The sequence below is a fragment of the Pseudonaja textilis genome, chromosome 10 (assembly GCF_049901715.1).
Source record: "Pseudonaja textilis isolate UNSWEBS1 chromosome 10, rPseTex1.2, whole genome shotgun sequence".
Classification (NCBI taxonomy): Eukaryota; Metazoa; Chordata; class Lepidosauria; order Squamata; family Elapidae; genus Pseudonaja; species Pseudonaja textilis.
In genome coordinates, this window is record NC_141999.1 from 7341954 (window position 1) to 7362058 (window position 20105).

A 20105-nucleotide genomic window follows, 5' to 3' on the forward strand; every position below is an offset into this window, starting at 1 on the left:
AGACATGGGGTCTGAATTCCAGCCCCTGGGGTGCTTAGATCTGGCCCGTGAGGCTGCCCTGAAAACAGCAAAGGACTGACCCGCGATGCCTCTGCCAATGAAAAGGGAGCCCAGTAGGGCCTTCCCGAGCTCCATTTTCACTGACAGAGGGCTGCAGGAGGTTGTCACAGTCGAAAATGGAGCCCAGGGGCCACATTGCTGTCCCCCTGTGCTCTGTTTTTGCTGGCAGAGGGCTAGCAAAACAAAACAAAAGGGGAAGGAAGGAAGGAAGGATCGCCCCAGCGCACCCGGACCACCACAGGTGATCCCGACATGAGTAACATTGAACTGGTCATGCCCACCCCGGCCATGCCAATCTTGACCCCCCGAGATCAAACAATCCTGATGTAGCCCTCAATGAAATCAAGTTTGACACCCCTGCTCTAGACAATATACAATCATATAATAAACGTGTCCTTAAAACCAAAACAAAAGGAACTTAATCATAGCAATTTTTAGCAAATTACATTGGGGAAACCATAAGTACTAATAAGCATCCATCAAACTCAGAAGCCAGGTCCCAAATTATGCTGCGCTGGGATCTGCTGAAAGAGCCCCATCTTCAGATATTTCCTAAAAGCCAACAGGGACATGTGGATATCCATGAGGAAAGCTGTTCGTGAGGACAGGAATGGCCAGAGAGAAGGCCCATCTCCAAGGCCCCATAACAGAACCTATAAGAAAAGTCTGGAGAATGTGATATATTACATATTTCAGTAAAGTAAGAAAGAATCTGAACTCCACACAAATATTAAAAGGGATGAATTGGTGAATGAGTCAGCCCTGGAGATCAGTGAGATGACAGGTTCCCAACGACCATCCATACACGTTGAGGTATACAGGCTTTTCCTTCTTTCATTATTTTCTACCTCTATGAAATTGCTTTGTAGAATAGTGGACCATCTTCAGATTAGCCACACACACAAAAAAAGCACTGATTGACACATTGTGCTGAACTTGAACTTGTTTTTGACTTAAAATACATCAACCCAAACATTAAAGGGTATTCAAGTTAACCATGATGAAACTTACTGAAGAGGCATCATATAATAAGAGTTAAAAAGTTGGGTTACTATATTCTTGTTTATCTTTAAAGAATAATCGAATGAACTACTTTTTCCCTTTTTCTACTTAGATTAAAAATATATGTGTAAAACAACGTAGTCGTTTTTTCAAATGTAGCATTACAATATTATAAACTACTTCCCATTCTGAAAAATACAGTCCATTTCTCTAAATGGGAGAAACATCCCTGGCTTTTTTGGGAGCAACTCATTTTGCAGAGCACTTGGGCAGGAAACAGAAGTTTTGGGAAAGAAAATACACTGTTCTATATATCCCAAGTAAGTTCCTGGATAGATCAGAATGATTAGAAAGTCATGAATTTTATGAAAGTTACAAAGCAAGTTTTTTTGGGGGGGTGGGGGGGAGGAATACAATGACAATGGGGACCAGTGATCAACTCTCATTACATTGGAAATGAAATTGCTCATTATTTTTACCATAGCAAGGAAACTAATCAAATACTTTTTATATTCTGGCCTAGTTGATTGCAAATGAATGTTGACAATGTCTCCAACTGTTCACAAGTTTAATTTGAACAAAGGAAAATCAATACCATTCTTTAAACCAATTCTTATAGAAAACATTGTATCCAAAGATATTATTGTGCCTAGCATTGATCACTAGAGTTCCCACGCAGTACTTTAAATGGCTCTCCATTTTTCTTAGTGAATTTGCCAGACCTGACAAAGCATATTAGATTAATAGCATTATGGCTTTTATGTTAGATCAGACTGGTTGTACCGACGTACGTCATTTGCTGCTCTTACTGGGTTGACAATAGACAGTGCTGGTGGCATGTCCGGTTTTTAATTGCTTCTACTTCTAGAATGTATGAAGCAAATGGAATATCCAAAGCTGAATGGCGTGGCTATTGCACTTGCAAGCAAGCTGATCAAACTGTTACTACTGCTTATCTTATGGGAGATTAGTATGGTATCTAGAATCATTTCTTCGTATCCACTTACGATTATAAGAAATGGTAAGCAAGGGTAATGATGTTTTATTTGAACAGAAATGTTTTGTGTTCAGAGACAGGTCTCAAGCTTCTTCCTAAAACGATAACCTTTCTTTTAAACGTTAACAGGTGGAGAAGCAAGGCCTGGTCCAAGTGGCAGCATAGGGTGCTTCAATCTGTGGAATGTCTTCAGGTATGAAAAATTAGCCACAAATCCCTGATAAGTTGAATCTGAAACATACTAAACTGTAAAATAATATGAGGGTACAGAAAATGACTCCAGAAGGGAGGATAAAATTGATTTGCATAAGATCTTGTTTAATGAGAACTTTGGGGAAACTGTTATGCACCATGTCTATGAAGATAAAATAGATTAAATCCTTTCTTCCCTTGTACTCTCTGATTTGCCAATTAAGGAGAATATTTATAGCTCAGAGTTGAAATGTGGGGTCCTTGGTGCATTGAGGATGTTTGAGTAATTAAATCTGCCAGAAACAACCAAGCTCAGAGAGACCAAGGATCTTTCATCTTTGATTTGCACACAGTGCCAAACTGTTTTGAATCCAGTTTTTTGTTAAATTCAACTTGGGTACTTTGAATGTCACACGATGAAAAGAGTAAAGAGTTGACAACTCAGGTAGGGAATTTTATATTGATTTCATCCTTAGTTTGCAGAAAATAGGGCTGGGGGCGGGGTCAGATTTATTCACAGAATGCTTGGTTCTAATTTTATCTTTTCCACAGCTGCATAGATTTGAGAAGAGGTTGGTTTGAACATGTTACTTTCTGTACTTAATACGCCCCTTTCAGCAAGCCTTCCGTAGATTTCTTCATTTGACTATCTGTTGTTATGAATTGTACTAGAAAGATAAATTTGAACATCGCTCAGTTTCACTCTTGCTCATGCTGTGGTATTTCACCACAAAACATGATTTAATTTTCAATGCTCAGTGTGACTGAAATCTAAGGAGTGGCTTGCCTACAGTGATAAATGATTTTTTAAAAACCACAAACCCATATGGTGAGCAATTCCTCATGAGATGCTTCTTAAAGTAGTATAAGTTCAGCACAAGATGAGTCTATTTCATTATATTTCATTTTGCTTTGGGCTGGAAAAACTAAAAAAAATTGCATGCCTAGATGGTAAGTTACAAACATGAGTAATTGATTACATTGGTTAGCATCTCAAGACACATCTATTGAAGCACCAGCTTTAGCAGGCTTTAGAACTTGAAGTAGCTTTGGTGCTAAACTTAACATAGTAGGTGAGTCCATATTTTATATGCAAAACTTTAGAAAATACGTCTGTTTCTTTTATTTATATAGCAGGATTATTCACCAGATAACTCCAAACTCTAGTATTTGTACTGGGAATAGGATAATAGAGAAGAAGGAAATGTTCTGTTCTTAATTAAACCAACCAGAATCACAGTGCATTTTTTTTCACCTCTGCAGTTTGAAGACAAAACGGATGCAGTGTTTGGTAACACAGAAGAAGAACGTGAGTATTCAGTCATTTGCTCATGAAATATTTTCTTCACCCATTTTTGTTTGTGTGTATGTATGTATGAGTAACAAATGTTTGTGTTAAAATAATCCAAAAGTACAGGCACTGTAAATGCTGCATATGCTGGTAAAGATGAGAATGAGATCTTGTTCAAAACCTCTACCGCTTGGTCAGCTGGATTAGGCCAATAGGCACAAGGTTTCTTTTGTCTGGTTGATAATAGCCCACAGGACTTAATAGTGATAGTGATTGCTTCTGACATCCTTTAAATCTGTAGTGCAACTATTTTTTATATGGTATTTTCATTTCGTGTCATACTGGCTCAAAAGGAATCTTTGCAGATTTGGAGAAGAAACATAGTTTTTCACTATGACTGTAGTTATTTTTCACAGAATGTGAGAATAGTCTAATTGAAAATGGGGGACTGATGTCTGGAAAGAATTTAATAAAAGTTGTACACGTAATTTAAAAAGTGCATATTATGAATAACTTCCTCTCAAAAAGATCATAGTTTTTCAGAGAACTCAATTGGCAATATATTTAGGTCAGACAAATCACATTAAAAAATAATGAATCAGCTCAGTTATATATTATAGCTGACTCTAAATGCATGCTTTTTTTAAAAAAAAAAAGACATCCCATTGTCTCGCCCTGTTTAGGTGAAAATATTATAAATTCTGAGATGTCTGAGAAGACAGTCCACAACCTGAGTCCTGCTTTTGACAGCATCCCCTACAGAATGCAGAACCGGACAGGATCCACCAACTCTTTGCTGGATGACAGTGATTATTTCCTGAACTCTGGAGACCTTGCCGGAATTCCTGTGGTTGGGAGCGACAATGAAGAAGAGCAGACTTTTGCTCCAAAGGATGGCCTCTCTTCTGCCCTTCGCTCTGAAGATAGCCGGGGAGATGGGAGGAGGGTCCGTGATCATGTGGTGGACAACGAAAAAGACACCCAAATGCAAAACATGATCCAGAAGGATCTCTCACCCCCTTTTGACAAGGGGCCCTCTGTGTTCAAATCCCTGCGGAAAGACTTTAGCATCGCAAGAGATGATAGTAAAGATACGTTTTTGACAAAGGAGAAAACCAGAGAAGGATCTTTCCAAGAACGCGACAAACGTTTGGAAAAAATGCCGAAAGAGCTAGATTCCAGATTGAAAAGCAGCTTGCTTGATAAATCAGGTAATATTATTTCTCAGTTTTACTAGGAGAGCTCAGTGCTTCTACCTTTTTTCAGAAACTGGCTCATACTTCACACTCAGGATAATATGGATTGTTCTTTTTCAGCTAATATGGAACTTCAGCCATTGTGGGGTTTTGTTTTCAACAAATCCTAGTTCAGTTCTAGCCTAGCATAGGGGTCACCAATATTTTGGACCTCGGGGACCACCAAACTCATAATTTTAAATCCTGGGGACCACTAATATGAATTTTGACTGACAGTGGCTTGCCGACATTAGAGGGAGAGAGAGAGAGAGAGAGAGAGAGATCTGATCTAACCACGCTCTTTCCCCCCACCCCTCCTCTCTCACACACACACAGAGGCAGGGGTGGGATTTAAATTTCTTAACTGGTTTTGTGGGCATGGCCTAATTTGTGGGTATGGCTTGGTGGTCATGTGACTGGCTGGGCATGGCTTGTATGTAAATATTATAAATATTTATATAAATGTTGAATTTTTTATAAAAAAAGAGCAACTTTTACCCAAAATCAGGCAAAGCAGGCAGGCAGATTGAGTTGCTCACAGAATCACAGATTCACTTAGAGATCTGTGTTTCTGCCATCGGCTAGCTGAGTCTGCACTGCTTCAGTCCTAAGGAAGGTTCGGCTCTGCTTAAAAGCAGAGCCAAAGATGTAAAGATTAGCTAGAAAGCGAGAAATCCAATGATTTCCTGCTTTCTAGCTAATCTAAATCTCCCTGCACAGCAGAACAGCTGATGGTCGGAAAAAGAAAAAATAGCAAGTTAGCAGGCAAGTTTGCCAGGTAAGGAATGAGTGTGTGGGCCATGTAGGCGGCGCAGCCTTATGTTCTTGCGCAGCCTGCATGGTGGTTGCTCGGGGGGTGATATTTCTCTGCGGACCACCAAAATTTTCTTGCGGACCATCAGTGGGCCGTGGCCCACCAGTTGGCGACCGCTGGCTTAGCATATTATGAGAACTAGATCTGTGAGACATCTGTAAGGCTCTTCTCTGTTAATCATGGTTATTCAATGTTTTGGCTTGCTTGGACCACATTGAGTGAAAAGGAGTTGTCTGGGGTCACATATAAAATATATAATATAGTTTGTGTATATAAATAACAAACTTCTTTTATTTTTTATGTTTTTATCATCCTGTGGGACTGCATTATTAGTGGTCCAGGGCTGCCGGTTTGTGCAGCAAAAGTTTAACCCATATTTCCAACCTGTGGTCAGCTTCTGTTGTTTCCTTGCTGCTGTCAGGATCAGCATGCTTCTTCTTGACCCACATAATTCAGTTTTATTTTAAACACTTGAAGCTTCTTAGTTCCACAGTGCGACATATGGCTTGCTTTAGTTACATACATACAAACAAACAAACAAACGAATAAATAAAAATAGTTTGGGTTTGAGTTTCGATATGCATCCTAGGATATATATTATTTATGTTACTAATTGCATTTCTTGTATTCCCCAGTTGCGAATCAAGTAAATGAAACGTTACGGACACATTTAGTACCGCAAACACCAGAAACTAATTTCAGGGTAAGTAGCGCTTTTGTGAAGTGCTTCCTTTCATTAAGAGTTGCTTTGCGGAGTAAGATGGGCCGCATGTACATTTAATAAGTAAATATGTTTTTTTTGCCATAAAACACATTTTGGGGATTAGAATTACTGTAAGAATGTGGTTGTGCTGTTGTACCTTCAGATAGCGATTGTTCAAGCTGTTCTAATGTCCCAGAAGAGTGGGGTGATGAGAGGGTAACCATGGGGTGTTTAGCTCTGAAATTACAAAAGAATAAGGTGCAACTGAAAGGCCAGAGGAAGAGTGAATATATTGCTTTGATAGAAAACAGAACCAAGGCCACAAACACAGTAGCCTGCCTGCAATTCTTTAAGAACGCTGCATCTTTTCAAGGCTTCATTTGGTAGTTGCAGAAGACAGCTGGGTGATGCTGAGTAAAGGAGCGGCAGCTCCAAAGAGCTGCAAATATGGTCTGCCTTCATGTACACTGTATGTGCTAATAGAGGAGAATATTTGTAGCTCAGGGTTGACGTGAGGGGTCCTTGATGCTCTGTGAGCTTGCTTGTTTTCTTGCAGACCTTTTATTACCCAAACTAGGTAACATCATCAGATGTTTGAATGACGATGGTGTTATCTAGTTTGGGTAATGAAAGGTCTGCAAAGAAACAAGCAAGCTCACGGAGCATCAAGGACCCCTCACCCTGTTTATGCCAAAGCACTTTTTCTGAATGAAGCCCGAGGCACCGCCTAGCTCTGATGAGAATGTATGTTTCCCACATTTTTGTCCTAGGAATCTAGCTACCTGTTTGCTAATAAAGACTCTGTTGGCCAAGAGCACGGGAACTCCTATGCACCCAATATTAGAATCAAAGAAGAGCCTTTGGATAATGACTACGATAAAGCTATGGCACCTCAGCCGGGGCTAATGAATAAAATTAAGGATGAACCAGACAGTACTGAGGTAAGATCCGCCTCTGATTTCGGGCACATGTTGTTTTGAGGGTGCATTGATAGTTTTGTGATCCACTCAATGTTATGGTCAGAAACTGTAGACGCTTGCAAATAGGCAACAGTTAAATAGTGCATAGAGGACCCCAGAATAACAAGCAACTCCTATGCAACATGGCTATTCTAAATGTATTAAATGCAGGAAAAGGCATTTCACAGGTCAGGATAGTTACAGCAGGATTCATATGTCGCTGATTGTACTGGGGTTAGGTGGTGTGTATTCTAGATAGAGGCTTGGGTGTTTCTGGTTACAGCAGCTGGAATTTCATCTGTGATCATTCTGTTTCAGGATTATGGCCAGCAGCCAAAAACTCAGGAAGGGGAACTGAAAATCAGTGCTGTTTTTTCTGTCAGTGGCAGCCCTCTCGGTAAGGATCAAGATTTGGGCTGGGTGGGCGTTAAGAGATATTTAGTATAGATTGATTGCTTGGAGAAACAGTTTCTCACGTTGACATAGACTAGCCCTCCTCAACATGGGGTGTGCTTACTCACTTGGTTTGTATCCTTCCTTGAACACCCCATGTTCAAGGTTGCATATGTGGAGCCTCGCCTTATCTTCTCCCCATAGCTTTGTGAAATAGGCTGAGCTAAGAGAAAGTGGCTGGCCCAAAATCACTCGATGAGTTTCCATGCCTAAATGTTGAATTAAAACTGAGTCTCCCTAGTCCTAAGCCATCATCCTTCCAGAATTCTCAGCCAAGTTAATTGTTTTGATCAGGAAAAGTTGGACTGGAGAAATTATGTAAGAAGTAGTAGATAGGGGTTGTTGAATTTTTCCTATTCATCTGTCAGGATTGCAAAAAAAAATATTTTTTTTTAAAAAAATGCATTTGCGGGTAGGGTAAAGTACATCTTAAAATGGGATTCCACAGACAAGAAGACAACCTCAGTAGCATTATATGTGTGTGTGTTTGTGTGTGTGTGTTCTCTTTTTGGCAAGCTCCGCAGCTGACCTCAGGTTTCCCACCTAACACGCCACCCTCTGGCATGAACAAGCTCCTTCCTTCGGTCCCAAGTACGGCCGTTCGGGTTTCCTGTTCAGGATGCAAGAAGATCCTTCAGAAGGGGCAGACGGCATATCAAAGAAAGGGCTCTACTCAGCTCTTCTGTTCCACACTGTGCCTCACGGGATACACTGTTCCAGCCGCCCGACCACAACCTTTCACCAAGAAAACCTGTTCCAGCTGCTCAAAGTAAGGGCAGATAAAGGAAGCCAATCTCACGCAACACCCACCTGGTCCTAAAGGGCTTGGTAAAAACAGCAGGGGGGGGGAGGGGGGATGTCAGTAAAAGGGTGGGATCATCCAGAAATCACCTGGAATCCAGTCTTTGGATCCCTTATATGTTTTACACTCTGTCTCTGTCTTGCAGCATAGTCAGAGTTAAAGCCTCATGGCCAGCCTTCCACAGGGCTGTAACATAAAGGGTGTGCCAGTTACATTTTGTAGTGCTTCGATTTTCTTACAGTAAAGCAGAACCTGTTAAAATCATTTGCAGGAATATATAAGACAATGTTGGATATATGAGGCAGTGCTTTGCCAGAATTAAGTCCACCAGTCTGGTCCAATCTTCCGGAGTCTCTGTTGCAGCAACCCTTCCTTCTGTGGTTCCTGGGATAGAGACCAGGCCATAGGTCTTCTTAGTGGTGGATCTTGTTTTATGGAATGCCCTTCTCTAGTATTTCATAAGCAAACCAAAGCAGTTTTACTTCAGGATGCCTTTGACCCTTGGTTTAGTTTGTTTAGTTTTAATGAAAGCTGTGGTATTTACTAATTCCTGTTTTATGATACCATGTAATTTTGTATACTTTTGGTCTTCATTTGCATGTTGACCTTGTTTTCTCCCACTCCTATGCCGGTTCTCTTTAGTTTGGTGGGTGACTCAAATAAATGCAGGAGTTTCTGGGTAAATAAAACTTAATTAATTAAAGCAACAATCGGTGGTCTCACTTTGATAAACTTTCTCATCCTAGTGTAGAATACTAGCTGGCTTCTTGTTGTTATTATCCCATATACAGTATATCCTGGGGACATAATTGAATATTGGTATTTCAATTTTATATAATATTATATGTATCACCTGCCTTTGGTACTTTTCCCATATTGTCTTCTCAGTTAAAAAGTCATTAAGGGTGCACCTGTACAAAATCCTAGAAATAGGCACACTGTATCTCAAAACGCCTCTGCATGGTCGTCTCATTTTGCTCCAGGGAATTAGGGGGGCTGGCAGGATTCCAGTTCAGCTGGTGGTGGCATTGAGCAAACGACATTCTTGGCACCAATGATAACGTATCTGCTGAATTAAAGTGAATTACCAGGCCAGTGATTCCACTGCTTGGCATCCTTAGTCGTGTTAGGATTACAACTTCCATGCTGTTTGAGAAACCTGCAAGTTGCAGATCCAATTCACAGGGAGTTGGGAGAATGCTAGAGACATTACAGATAGAGCCACTGCTTTTGTTCTGTGCGGTTCGTTATTTCTGAGTCTGAAAAAGTTAACTCTCTTTTCCTCTTTAACTGTTTAGAGACATCCTGCATCCAAAAGATGTGATTACAGCTCAGTTTGATAATACAAATTCCAGCAAGGATTTCTGTAGCCAGTCCTGTCTTTCTGTGTATGAGTTGAAAAGGAAGCCTGTTGTCACCATCCATACAAACAGTATCTCCACCAAATGCAGCATGTGCCAGAAGAATGCAGTGGTAACCATCTTTGCTAGTCTTTCCGTGTTCTGAATGTTTGGGGTTGTTATATTCTGCGTTGGCTACCTTTGGAGGTTAGAGCCATCACGTTCAGCCATCACGTTCTTTGTTGCACATTCAGCAACGAAGCTGCTCAGTTTGCTTTGATGAAACCGTTAAACCTATTGAACTTTATGAGTAAATTTTTGAGGTGCAAATGGTAAAAGCGTATTGTATGTGCGCCTGAACTAAAGAAAAGGCAAAAGACAACAAGGAACAATCTGTACCTCTGCAGAAGAACCTCATTAGCAATTGCGTCGATTTTTCTTAAGATATTTCTTGCAACTCCATCTGCAGGAGATGGCTAGGCTGAGCCTGAGGACATCTTCAATTTGAAATTGCTCTGCTTCCACAAGAGACCTAAGTCCAGCCTCCTCCCTTTATTTCTGTTGACTCTTATCTAGCGCCAGTTTGCTTTGACTGTTAGTAGATCAGATTCTTGTCTATAGGAAGTATGGAATAAACTCATAGTACTTTAGGATCCTGATTTCTTGCACCCTGACAGAATCTTACATACAGATATGGATGTTGCTTTTCTGAGTTAAGAGGCATAACCTTCCTTCCTCCCTCCCTCCCTCCCTCCCTCCCTTCCTTCCTTCCCTCCTTCTTTAAGATTAATTCTATCTTTCCCTATCTTATCTTTAACTTCTGTATAAAATAGATGACAGAAGTGAGTTTTTGGAACTTTTAAGAGTTTGATGGCGCAGTGGTTAGAATGCAGTATTATTGCAGGCTAACTCTGCCCACAGCCTGGAGTTCGATCCTGACGGGGCTCGAGGTTGAGTCAGCTTTCCATCCTTCTGAAGCTGGTAAAATGTTGACCTAGATTTTTGGGGCAATTCGCTGACATTGCAAACCATTCAGAGAGTGCTGTAAAGCACTATGGAGCGGTATATAAATCTATTGCTATTATTTTAAAGTTCGTACTTACCAATATGAAAATTGTATTCAGTTCTTACTCTTTTAGTCTGCCTCGAACAAAAGGAAAAATAGAAGTATTGAACTTGATTGAACCAGTGTCTGGATTCAGTAAAGAAACTGATGATTAATCCAGACTCAATCATATAAAGTACTCAAAATCAGTAGGCTGACTGATCTAATGATGGGGCATCATATTATTATGAATAAGGTAACAACTCCCTCCAAAAATAAAATACACAGTCAAAGGTGCTCCTTGGATTAGGGCAGTTTTTGGTCTCTCAGATGCAACGTGAGAGAAAACCTTTACTCAGTTTCCGCTGATGGACTCAAACCATGTTTAGACAACAATAGACTGTTCCAAATTTCTCTGTGTTTATAATAAAAATTATTAGAAATAATGAAAGTCAATACTTAAATTTTATGTTCATCCCATAGATTTGAAGAATTTTTGTTAAAAAAAATCTAAGATGAATTATCTTTAAAAAAGAAACTAACCAGTTCTCAAGTGAGTCTTAATTGCACCTCATTTAGAGACCCCAAATAATCTTCCCTGTTTCTGTGACAACTGAAATGATCCACTCGTTTAGTAAGAAGCAGACAGTTTGCTCTTAAATATTTTGTGAAAAAAATCCAAACTTGGCAATAAAGCATTTATTTACATGGCTTGTCAGAGTTTGTTAACACATTCATAAACCCTGAATAATTGTTTTTAAAAGTTATTGTCTGTTCTTAGCAAAATACTTCAGTATTAAATGTTCAACCTTGGGTATATTTGGGAATAAGCTCCAATGAGTTTTGCAGCACCTATAGCACAAAAGCGGGCATAATCCCCTTCAATGTATGCAATGCATTGAATTAGATTCAAACATTGTAATCAGCAAGAGGGATTTTATTTTTAATGGAGCCACTATAAACACTACAATAGAGCTATGCAAATTATTTTGAATTCAAAACACTTCAAGCTTGAACCTTTTATGTTTGAGATGGCTGCTTTGGCCTTATATAATGAATTTTAGAGCTGCTACAGAATGGTCGAGAGAGTATCAGGATTGCTTCCAGTAAAAAAAAGCTGCTTTGCACTTAAATCATGGGGTTCTGTGCTTAAAGCACTTTGAATTTAAAACATTTTGCATCCTGTTATAATTCAAGGAGGCATCCAACCAGCAATCCAACTCCTGAAATTGCATTTTCCCATGATAAAGTGCAAATGGATTGAATTGACTCCCCACCTTTTTTTCAATTTTTAGGTACTTTTCACTGGGTCCTGTTTTATACTGATGTGTTTTGTACTATTGTCTGATAACAGTAGATGGGAAGTGTCAATTATGTTCTGATCTGCCCCCATAAACATTAAATAGAAACCTTTAGGCTGCTGCTATAGAGATATTTACTTTGCTCATTGCTAATTTCTGTTTGTTCAGCTTTTTAGTTCTGTGCACTTTTTAAAATTTTTGTTTGTATCTTTCATGCAAAGGACAAGGCAGTGTTTCTTCCCTTTCCCTGCCGTTTAATCCCTGCCATGGTGTTCTGGTTAGGCTAAGAGTTAGACTGGTCTTAAATCACCCAGGTGGCTTTATGTGGCTGAATAGAAACTCCAATCTGGCTGTTCCCAGGACCAGCCCAATATAAAATCGGTATTATACACTGTCTTAGATAAAGTCGCTTTAAAACTCTTAAATGGTGCCTGAAATGCTTATGCTCGACATTTAATGCCAGATGACAAAAACACATAAATGTAATGGTAACCCTAAACTGAGCTCTGGCAGCAGCAGTGAAGGATTATAATAAGTAGAGGTACTCCTCACTTAACTATGGTAATTGGACAAGCAATTTACCCAGCTCCTGGGTGGTGCAGTCATAAAGTGTGTGACTGAATCAAAATCACATGACTGCAGGGGTGCCGGGAGGGCCACCATTGCAAAAATCTGTTTTAAGTTCCTCTCGTATACCGTAAGTGTGTCATCAGGTGCATTGGCTGTTGAACAAGCGGATGTTCAACAAGGATTGACTGTCTGCAAGAAGCAATCTCATTGGGCGTCAGAATAGCTGCCGCTGTTATAGTTCTTTGATGGTATTTGGCTAGTTTAAACTAAATTTCCCCAATGTGGTGCCTGATAGATATATTGCGCTTACCTTTCCTCCAGCCTGACTGCAGTTCTTATATTCTACCAGTTTCCCCAATTTGGATGCTCTCTTGCTAATGTAGAGTTCAACTCCCAGAATTCTCCCCACTTAGCAAGTCAACACATCTAAGAATTGCTATTATTGGGGTGCTTTGTTTGGGCTTGCTAAAGAAGGTGGCCATTGTTAGTCAGACTTCCTGGGAAGCGCCACACCTGGGAACGCCCCTTTTATAAGTTTTTCGGCTTCAACCAAACCAAAATAGGTTGAAAGGACACCAAACTGGAGGATTAAGCAAGCTCGTTGACATGTCTTTTCATATCATAAATGGGGCTTTAATCTCCCCTCCTTTCTAAGAATTTTCCAGATCAGAACTGGTGACCCCCAAAATGTTTCGGGTGTGCATGTTTGTGTGTATGTGTGTGTGTAAGGAAAAGTCTGAGGTTGTTCTTCTGGCAGTAACTGCCTTGCTTTTCCTACCTACAGATTCGGCATGAAGTGAATTACCAAAACGTTGTACACAAACTTTGCAGCGATGCCTGCTTCTCCAAGTTTCGTTCTGCAAACAACCTGACCATGAACTGCTGTGAAAACTGTGGGGGCTACTGCTACAGTGCTTCAGGACAGTGTCACATGCTTCAGATAGAAGGGCAGTCCAAAAAGTTTTGTAGCTCAACATGCATCACTGCCTACAAACAGGTCTGAGTTTTCTCCCTCCTTCTAACTTTTGAAGAGCGCATGTCTTTGCAAAGAGGACTTTGTGTGTTAAGTTTCTTGAGGATTGGGGAGGGCTCTAAGGACTGGGGAGGGCAGCTTCAAGACAGTCACTTCAGTGAGGCTGCATGTGGGAGGAGGCGCTGCCCATCGGGGGTATATATCAGGTATGATCCTTGGCTTACGACTGCAATTGGTACCAGAATTTCCATGATTAAGCAAGGCAATCGTTAAGTGAGTCACGCCTGATTTTATGACATTTTTTGCCACGGTTCTTAAACAAATCACTGCAGTTGTTAAATGAATCATGTAGTCATTAACCGAATCCAGCTTCTCCCATTGACTTTGCTTATCGGAAAGCTGGCTGAATAGGTTGCAAATGGAGGTCACATGACTGCAAAAATGCAGCCATCATAAATACATGTTGTTTGCTAAGTGCCCGAATTTTGATCATGTGACCATGGGGATGCTACAGCCGTTGTAAGTATGATGACCAGTCACAAGTCATTTCTTTCAGAGCCTTTATAACTTCAAACAGTTCCTAAACAAATGGCTGTAAATCAAGAACTACCTGTATTGACTTGGGAGGTCTTAAAGAGGGCAAAGATAGAGAGCTGACAGCTGAAAAACACCTGATAAAAACAACTGGAAAAGGGAAATTAAGCCTCCTCCCCCCACACCAATATTCCTGGTGTTCCCCACTTTACAATTTTCAGGAAAAAAAATACCTGGGCTTATTGAGTTAAGAGGAAATTGTGTACAGGTAGTCCTCTACTAATGACCACAATTGAGCCCAAAATTTCTGTTGTTAAACAAGACAGGTGTTAAATCAGTTTTGCCCTGTTTTACACCCTTTCAGGCTATTGTTAAGTGAATCATTGCAGTTGTTAAGTTAATAACACCACTCTTAAAATGAATCTGGCTTCCCCAATTGCTTGTCAGAAAGTCTCAGGCTGATCACATGATCCTGGGACACTGCAACCCTCATAAATATAATAGATGCCAATTGCCAAGCATCTGAATTTTGATCATGTAACCCCAGGGATGCTGCAACAGTGATAAATATGAAAAGTGGTCATGTCATTGTTTTAGAGGTGTTGTAAGTTCAAAACGTTACTAAATGAATGGTTGTAAGTTGAGGACTTCCCGTACTTTCCCTCCATCTGTCGTTTTTCGATTAAGACTGAGTTATCTATCAAAATACACAGTTCCTGCCTTTCATGTGATATAAACAACTAGGATAACTTTCTGTGGTCTGCCAAATCGAGAGGGCGCATGTTTCAACATTGTTGCTTTATGTATGGTTCCTTTTTTTCAGAAATCTGCAAAAATTACCCCCTGTGCAATGTGTAAATCTCTGAGATCTTCAGCGGAGATGATTGAAAGCACGAATACCATGGGGAAAACAGAGCTCTTTTGTTCCGTGAATTGCTTGTCGGCACACAGAGTCAAAGTGGTCACATCGTCAGGTAATTCACATACTTTCTCTGTAATTCATATATGTTCAGAAAGCAACAGGACAAATTAAATTCACTCTCTTCTCTTTGCATATGTTACTTAATTTATTTTTCCTGCCAGGTGTCCAGGTCCAGTGTAATAGCTGTAAAACCTCAGCCATCCCTCAGTATCATCTTGCAATGTCAGATGGAAGCATACGTAATTTTTGCAGCTATAGCTGTGTGGTGGCTTTTCAGGTACATCTTAAGTCTCCATCTGTCTCCTTACTTTTGATTGCACCATTCTGAATACAGACGAGTCAGGGTAGGTGGAATGTGGGGATTTCTCAGGACAGAACCAACCTGCATATTCTGTCATGTAGTACATACCCTTCGATGTGAAGAAAGCACATGTGGCTTTAATTCTCAAGGAAGCTGCTAGAACTGCCCCTTGTTAAAATTTCTGGACAGTTTTGTTAAATTTGTATGCAGCCATCTCTTTGTAGACAGACCAACAGTAAGAATGCTGTATAATATACAAGATTGTGCCATAGAAGTCTTTCAGGAAGTTACCATATGGGGGCTTCAAAACAGCCACTAGATGGCAGCAAGAAGATAGAATTTTCTGAATTTCTTTGCTGACATCTAGTGGCCCTATAGATGTTTGCAGCTAGAATACAATAGCTCCAGTTTTGATGGCATATGGTTAGATTGTTTAAGTCTCAGTTGGGTAGTATTGCAGATGAATTGGGCAAGGATAGGGCTTCATTGTGCAAATCTGCATTGGCTCCTCTCTTTGTCCCTTCCAGAATTTGTTCAACAAGCCCACGGGAATGAACTCCTCCGTGGTGCCCTTGTCGCAGGGCCAAGTAATTGTCAGCATTCCCTCAGGAGCGACGGTCTCTGCAGCGGGCAATACTACCTCAACGGTCTCTCCCAGCTCGGTCAGCAGCTCAGCCGCGGCCGGCCTCCAGAGGCTGGCTGCCCAGTCCCAGCAAGTCTCCCGCACTGTCGCCAAGCTCAGGTGTCAACACTGTAATCGTCTCTTTGCAACGAAGCCCGAAGTGCTCGACTACAGGGTAATTGGCACCTGCCATTGTTGTTGTTCACAGATGCCTTGACGTCGGACACATGAGGGCTGTAATTGTGGACAAGAGGCCTAGTGACAGGCAAGGTCGTGTGTATTCCATGCTTAGTTTTTTTAAACCATAAAATTGTTTGCACCAGCAAAAAAAAAAACCCCTTAAAATTGTTTGCACCAGCAAAAAGTGAAGCTTGAGACTTGTGTGAATAACACAGATTGTTCCCGTTTGCATAATGTCTCCTTTTGCTAAGTCTTTATGCTAAATAACTACATTAAAAATTATTCTGCAAACCTCTCATCTGTAAGGTAATTAATAAATTCCTGGGGGGAGGGGGAGCATAGGACAATTTGCCGTCACCAACTCACCGTGGCGGTCTCACCACAGCCAACGCATCGCAGGACAATTCCAAATGGAATTACCTAATCCAATCATCCCAAAGGTGCTTCTTCAAGGGGCAGCCGGACTTTCTGGTTTTCGTTTGAAGACGTTTTGCTTCTCACCCAAGAAGCTTCTTTAGCTGAAGACGTTTCTTGGATGAGAAGCAAAACACCTTCAAAAGAAAACCAGAAAGTCCAGTTGTCTCTTAAAATATCGCCTTTGGGATAACCAGGACCTGGTTGACTAAGAATCTCCATACCTAATCCAATAAATGTTATCCCCCACTGTCTCTTCGACATTATTTCCATTTTTATCGATGGAAATAATGTTGAAGGCACAGAGGGGGATAACCTCACCTTGAGGTATCTCACGTGGAATTGTCTTCTGGTGAGTTGGCTGGGGTGAGTTGGCTCTGGCTACATGGCCGTGGTGGGATTGTCCCATTCCATTTCCTGGGGGCTTTTGCAGCTCAAAAGTGGCAAGGATGCACATTCTTTTTTTTTTCCCCAGCTGCTGGGAATCATCTTTTACCATTATTCTGTCTTCTGAGATCCAGCAGGCATTGCTCACCAGTTTTTTAACTAATCCCATGCAGCTCTTAAGACTTAGGCCATAGATTTTGAAAGACAGAATTTTCATTTCTGAGCAGGCTACAGACTGGCAGCTCTGCAAATGGCAGGCGGTAGTCTTGATTAATGACAGATCTTGGCAGGTTCTTGATGTGGGGGTTTGTTTTTTGTTTTTGCATTTTAAATGGAAATGGGTGAATTTGCGTTTCTTTGAGAGAAGCACATGATGGCATGTTCTTTTCTGAATTGGGCTCCATTTATTTTATTTATTTTTTTGGCTTGATTACAGGGCAAAATGTTCCAGTTTTGCGGCAAGACCTGTTGTGATGAATACAAAAAGATAAACTGTGTCATGTCAATGTGTGAATACTGCAAAATTGACAAGATCATTAAAGAAACGGTGCGATTTTCAGGCATTGATAAATCATTCTGTAGTGAAGGTAAGAAAGCATGGGCCTAATTGGCATTCAATTCCCGATAGGCAGTGGTGGAAATGGTAGTTTTAATCATCATTTCTTCCGTATATGCTCGTGTGTAAAATAAAAAGCTTTAACTTTCGAATGGCAAAAGAGTTTGCTTCTGAAATTGTTACACCTTGGGGAAATGGTTGGAGGATTCTAAGTCATTGTCATTTGTTCTTTTTGGCTCTTTTTCTAGGCTGCAAGTTGCTTTACAAGCATGACTTAGCCAAACGTTGGGGGAATCACTGTAAAATGTGCAGCTACTGTTTGCAAACCTCTCCAAAATTGGTGCAGAATCACTTTGGAGGCAAAGTGGAGGAATTCTGCTCAGAAGATTGCATGTCAAAGTTCACAGTTTTGTTTTATCAAGTAAGTTATCCTGGCACTCTTCAAATCTGTCTTCTATCGATTCTCCCTCTTGGAAATAAAAGTGCTTCAGCACAGTAGGGTATCTTTTATCACCGGTGAATTAATTGTGATAGAAATCTGGCTTCAAAGATGCTTAAGTGTTGTCAGTGAGCCCTAGAATATATCTTTTTTAGGTCAGCCTTACCTCTATATATTCGGTCTATAATTATACAAGTGTTACATAATGATCTCTTATGGTATACAGATAGTCCTCATTTAACAACTACAGTTGGGACTTGCAACTCTGTTGCTCAGTGTTCTGGCCATTAAGCGAAACATCCTATCACCGTGACAGACTTATACAAGTTCATTTCCACTGCGGTCTTTAAGCAGCTTACCCACAGACATTAAGTGAGACATCACGTGACTTGTGATTTTACCACTTGGCTTTTCCATTGATTACGCTTGTCGGAATCTGGTTTTGAAGCGCACAAAGGGTGATCACGTGACCACAGGGTGCCGCAATGGTTCTGAGCGGGAAGACCAATTGTAAAGTTACTATTCATTGTGATCATAACTTCAAATGGTTGCTAAACAGGGCATCCATTAAGCAAGGACTACTTGTATGTAATAATGTATAGAAATAATTTAATGCTTTGTTTATTCATTCAGCACCATGTGCTGTTCCAAATAGATAGCTCCATACCAAACACAAAATTAAGCTTGCAAAGCACATTAGAGAATTACACCATCATAAAACATTTCAGCAGCTAGCAGCTGGCTGATCTTACTTGCACTCGGCAGCTAAGCAAAGGTTTGCCTGTTTAGTACCTGAATAGGGGACTATCCAGAATAGGGACCAAGAATTAGCAAGCGAACAAACGCAGGAAGAAGGCAGCAATAAACAAAAGATTGTGACTGAGGTTATATAGGCAGATCCATGTCGCTAGGAGTTAATTCAACTCAAGAATCCATCTACTTCCATATACACAACACACACAGTCTGATTAATTGTCAGTCACATCAGAGCACCTTAAGAGCAGCAGGTGATCGATGGATCTGTACTTCCCAGTGGGTTATCAGATGAAATGGGAAAAAGGTGATTCAGTTACATGTAATTAGGCCTAGTGGTGTCTTCATTGTCCTCTCAAATTAGGATTCTTGAGTCTCGTATTTTCCAAATGTGTGTGTGTGTGAGAGAGAGAGAGAGAGAGATCTGATTTTGAGTGTGTGTGTGTGTGTGTGTGTGTGTGTGTGTGTATTCCTATTCACACACACACAATATCAGATTTCTGTGTATATTCATATATTAATTTTTTGTCTGTTTTTGGACTGGGTCACTGCAAGTAGTTTGCATGAAGAAAATTGTTTAAAACTGAAAACTACACAACAGCAGAATCAATTTTTTTAAAAGTTGCCTTGTACCTCTTCCCCTTTCTTTGTAGATGTCCAAATGTGACGGGTGCAAAAGGCAGGGAAAACTCAGCGAGTCCCTGAAGTGGCGGGGTGAAATCAAGCATTTTTGCAACTTGCTTTGCATCCTGATGTTTTGCAACCAGCAGTGCGCATCAGATCCGCCACCACCACCACCCCCTCCTCCACCTCCTCCACCACCCCCTCCAAATAATGCAGGTAAAAGAAAGGTGTAGGCTGGCATTAAAACAGTTACGGTAGAGCAGGCTCCAACACTGGAGGTTTTTAAGAAGAGACCGGACAACCGTTGGTCCGAAATGGTATAGGGTCTCCTGCTTGAGCAGAGGGGAGGACTGGAAGACCTCCAAGGTCCCTGTCAACTCTGGTGTTCTGTTATAGTGAATCTGGTTCAATGCAGGTGTAGAGTATTACAATACCGGTGAGCATACCCTGTGATAACTGAAGCTTCCAATGATGTACATTATTGCCAATTGGAACAAATTTGGTATGTTTCCTTGATAGTAGCTATGATGAGGTACAGGTATTTCAAAGGGCATAATGGTTTGATGGTATGCTTCGAAGGAATAGGGTGGGGGGAGTTCTTTGTCTGTTCCTCCTTCTACTCAGTCATACTCTAGG

General features: G+C 40.7%; 1 protein-coding gene across 4 annotated transcripts in view; it reads left to right on the top strand.

Moving 5' to 3' along the window:
* The window catches only part of ZMYM4 (zinc finger MYM-type containing 4), a 51028-nt gene that overhangs the window by 17265 nt on the left and 13658 nt on the right, over nt 1-20105 (top strand). For 3 of the 4 annotated variants that reach the window (XM_026702666.2, XM_026702665.2, XM_087939583.1), the window contains 15 exons: nt 2189-2252; nt 3515-3560; nt 4226-4753; nt 6227-6294; nt 7065-7235; nt 7572-7650; nt 8223-8475; nt 9807-9981; nt 13549-13761; nt 15095-15245; nt 15355-15470; nt 16022-16291; nt 17534-17684; nt 17902-18074; nt 19499-19685. In XM_026702666.2, the coding sequence (XP_026558451.2) occupies nt 4249-4753; nt 6227-6294; nt 7065-7235; nt 7572-7650; nt 8223-8475; nt 9807-9981; nt 13549-13761; nt 15095-15245; nt 15355-15470; nt 16022-16291; nt 17534-17684; nt 17902-18074; nt 19499-19685 (2512 nt within the window). In that variant the 5' untranslated portion in view covers nt 2189-2252; nt 3515-3560; nt 4226-4248. Of the gene's footprint in view, nt 1-2188; nt 2253-3514; nt 3561-4199; nt 4754-6226; nt 6295-7064; nt 7236-7571; nt 7651-8222; nt 8476-9806; nt 9982-13548; nt 13762-15094; nt 15246-15354; nt 15471-16021; nt 16292-17533; nt 17685-17901; nt 18075-19498; nt 19686-20105 lie in introns of those variants that run through there. The other variant, XM_087939584.1, reaches the window with a different exon arrangement.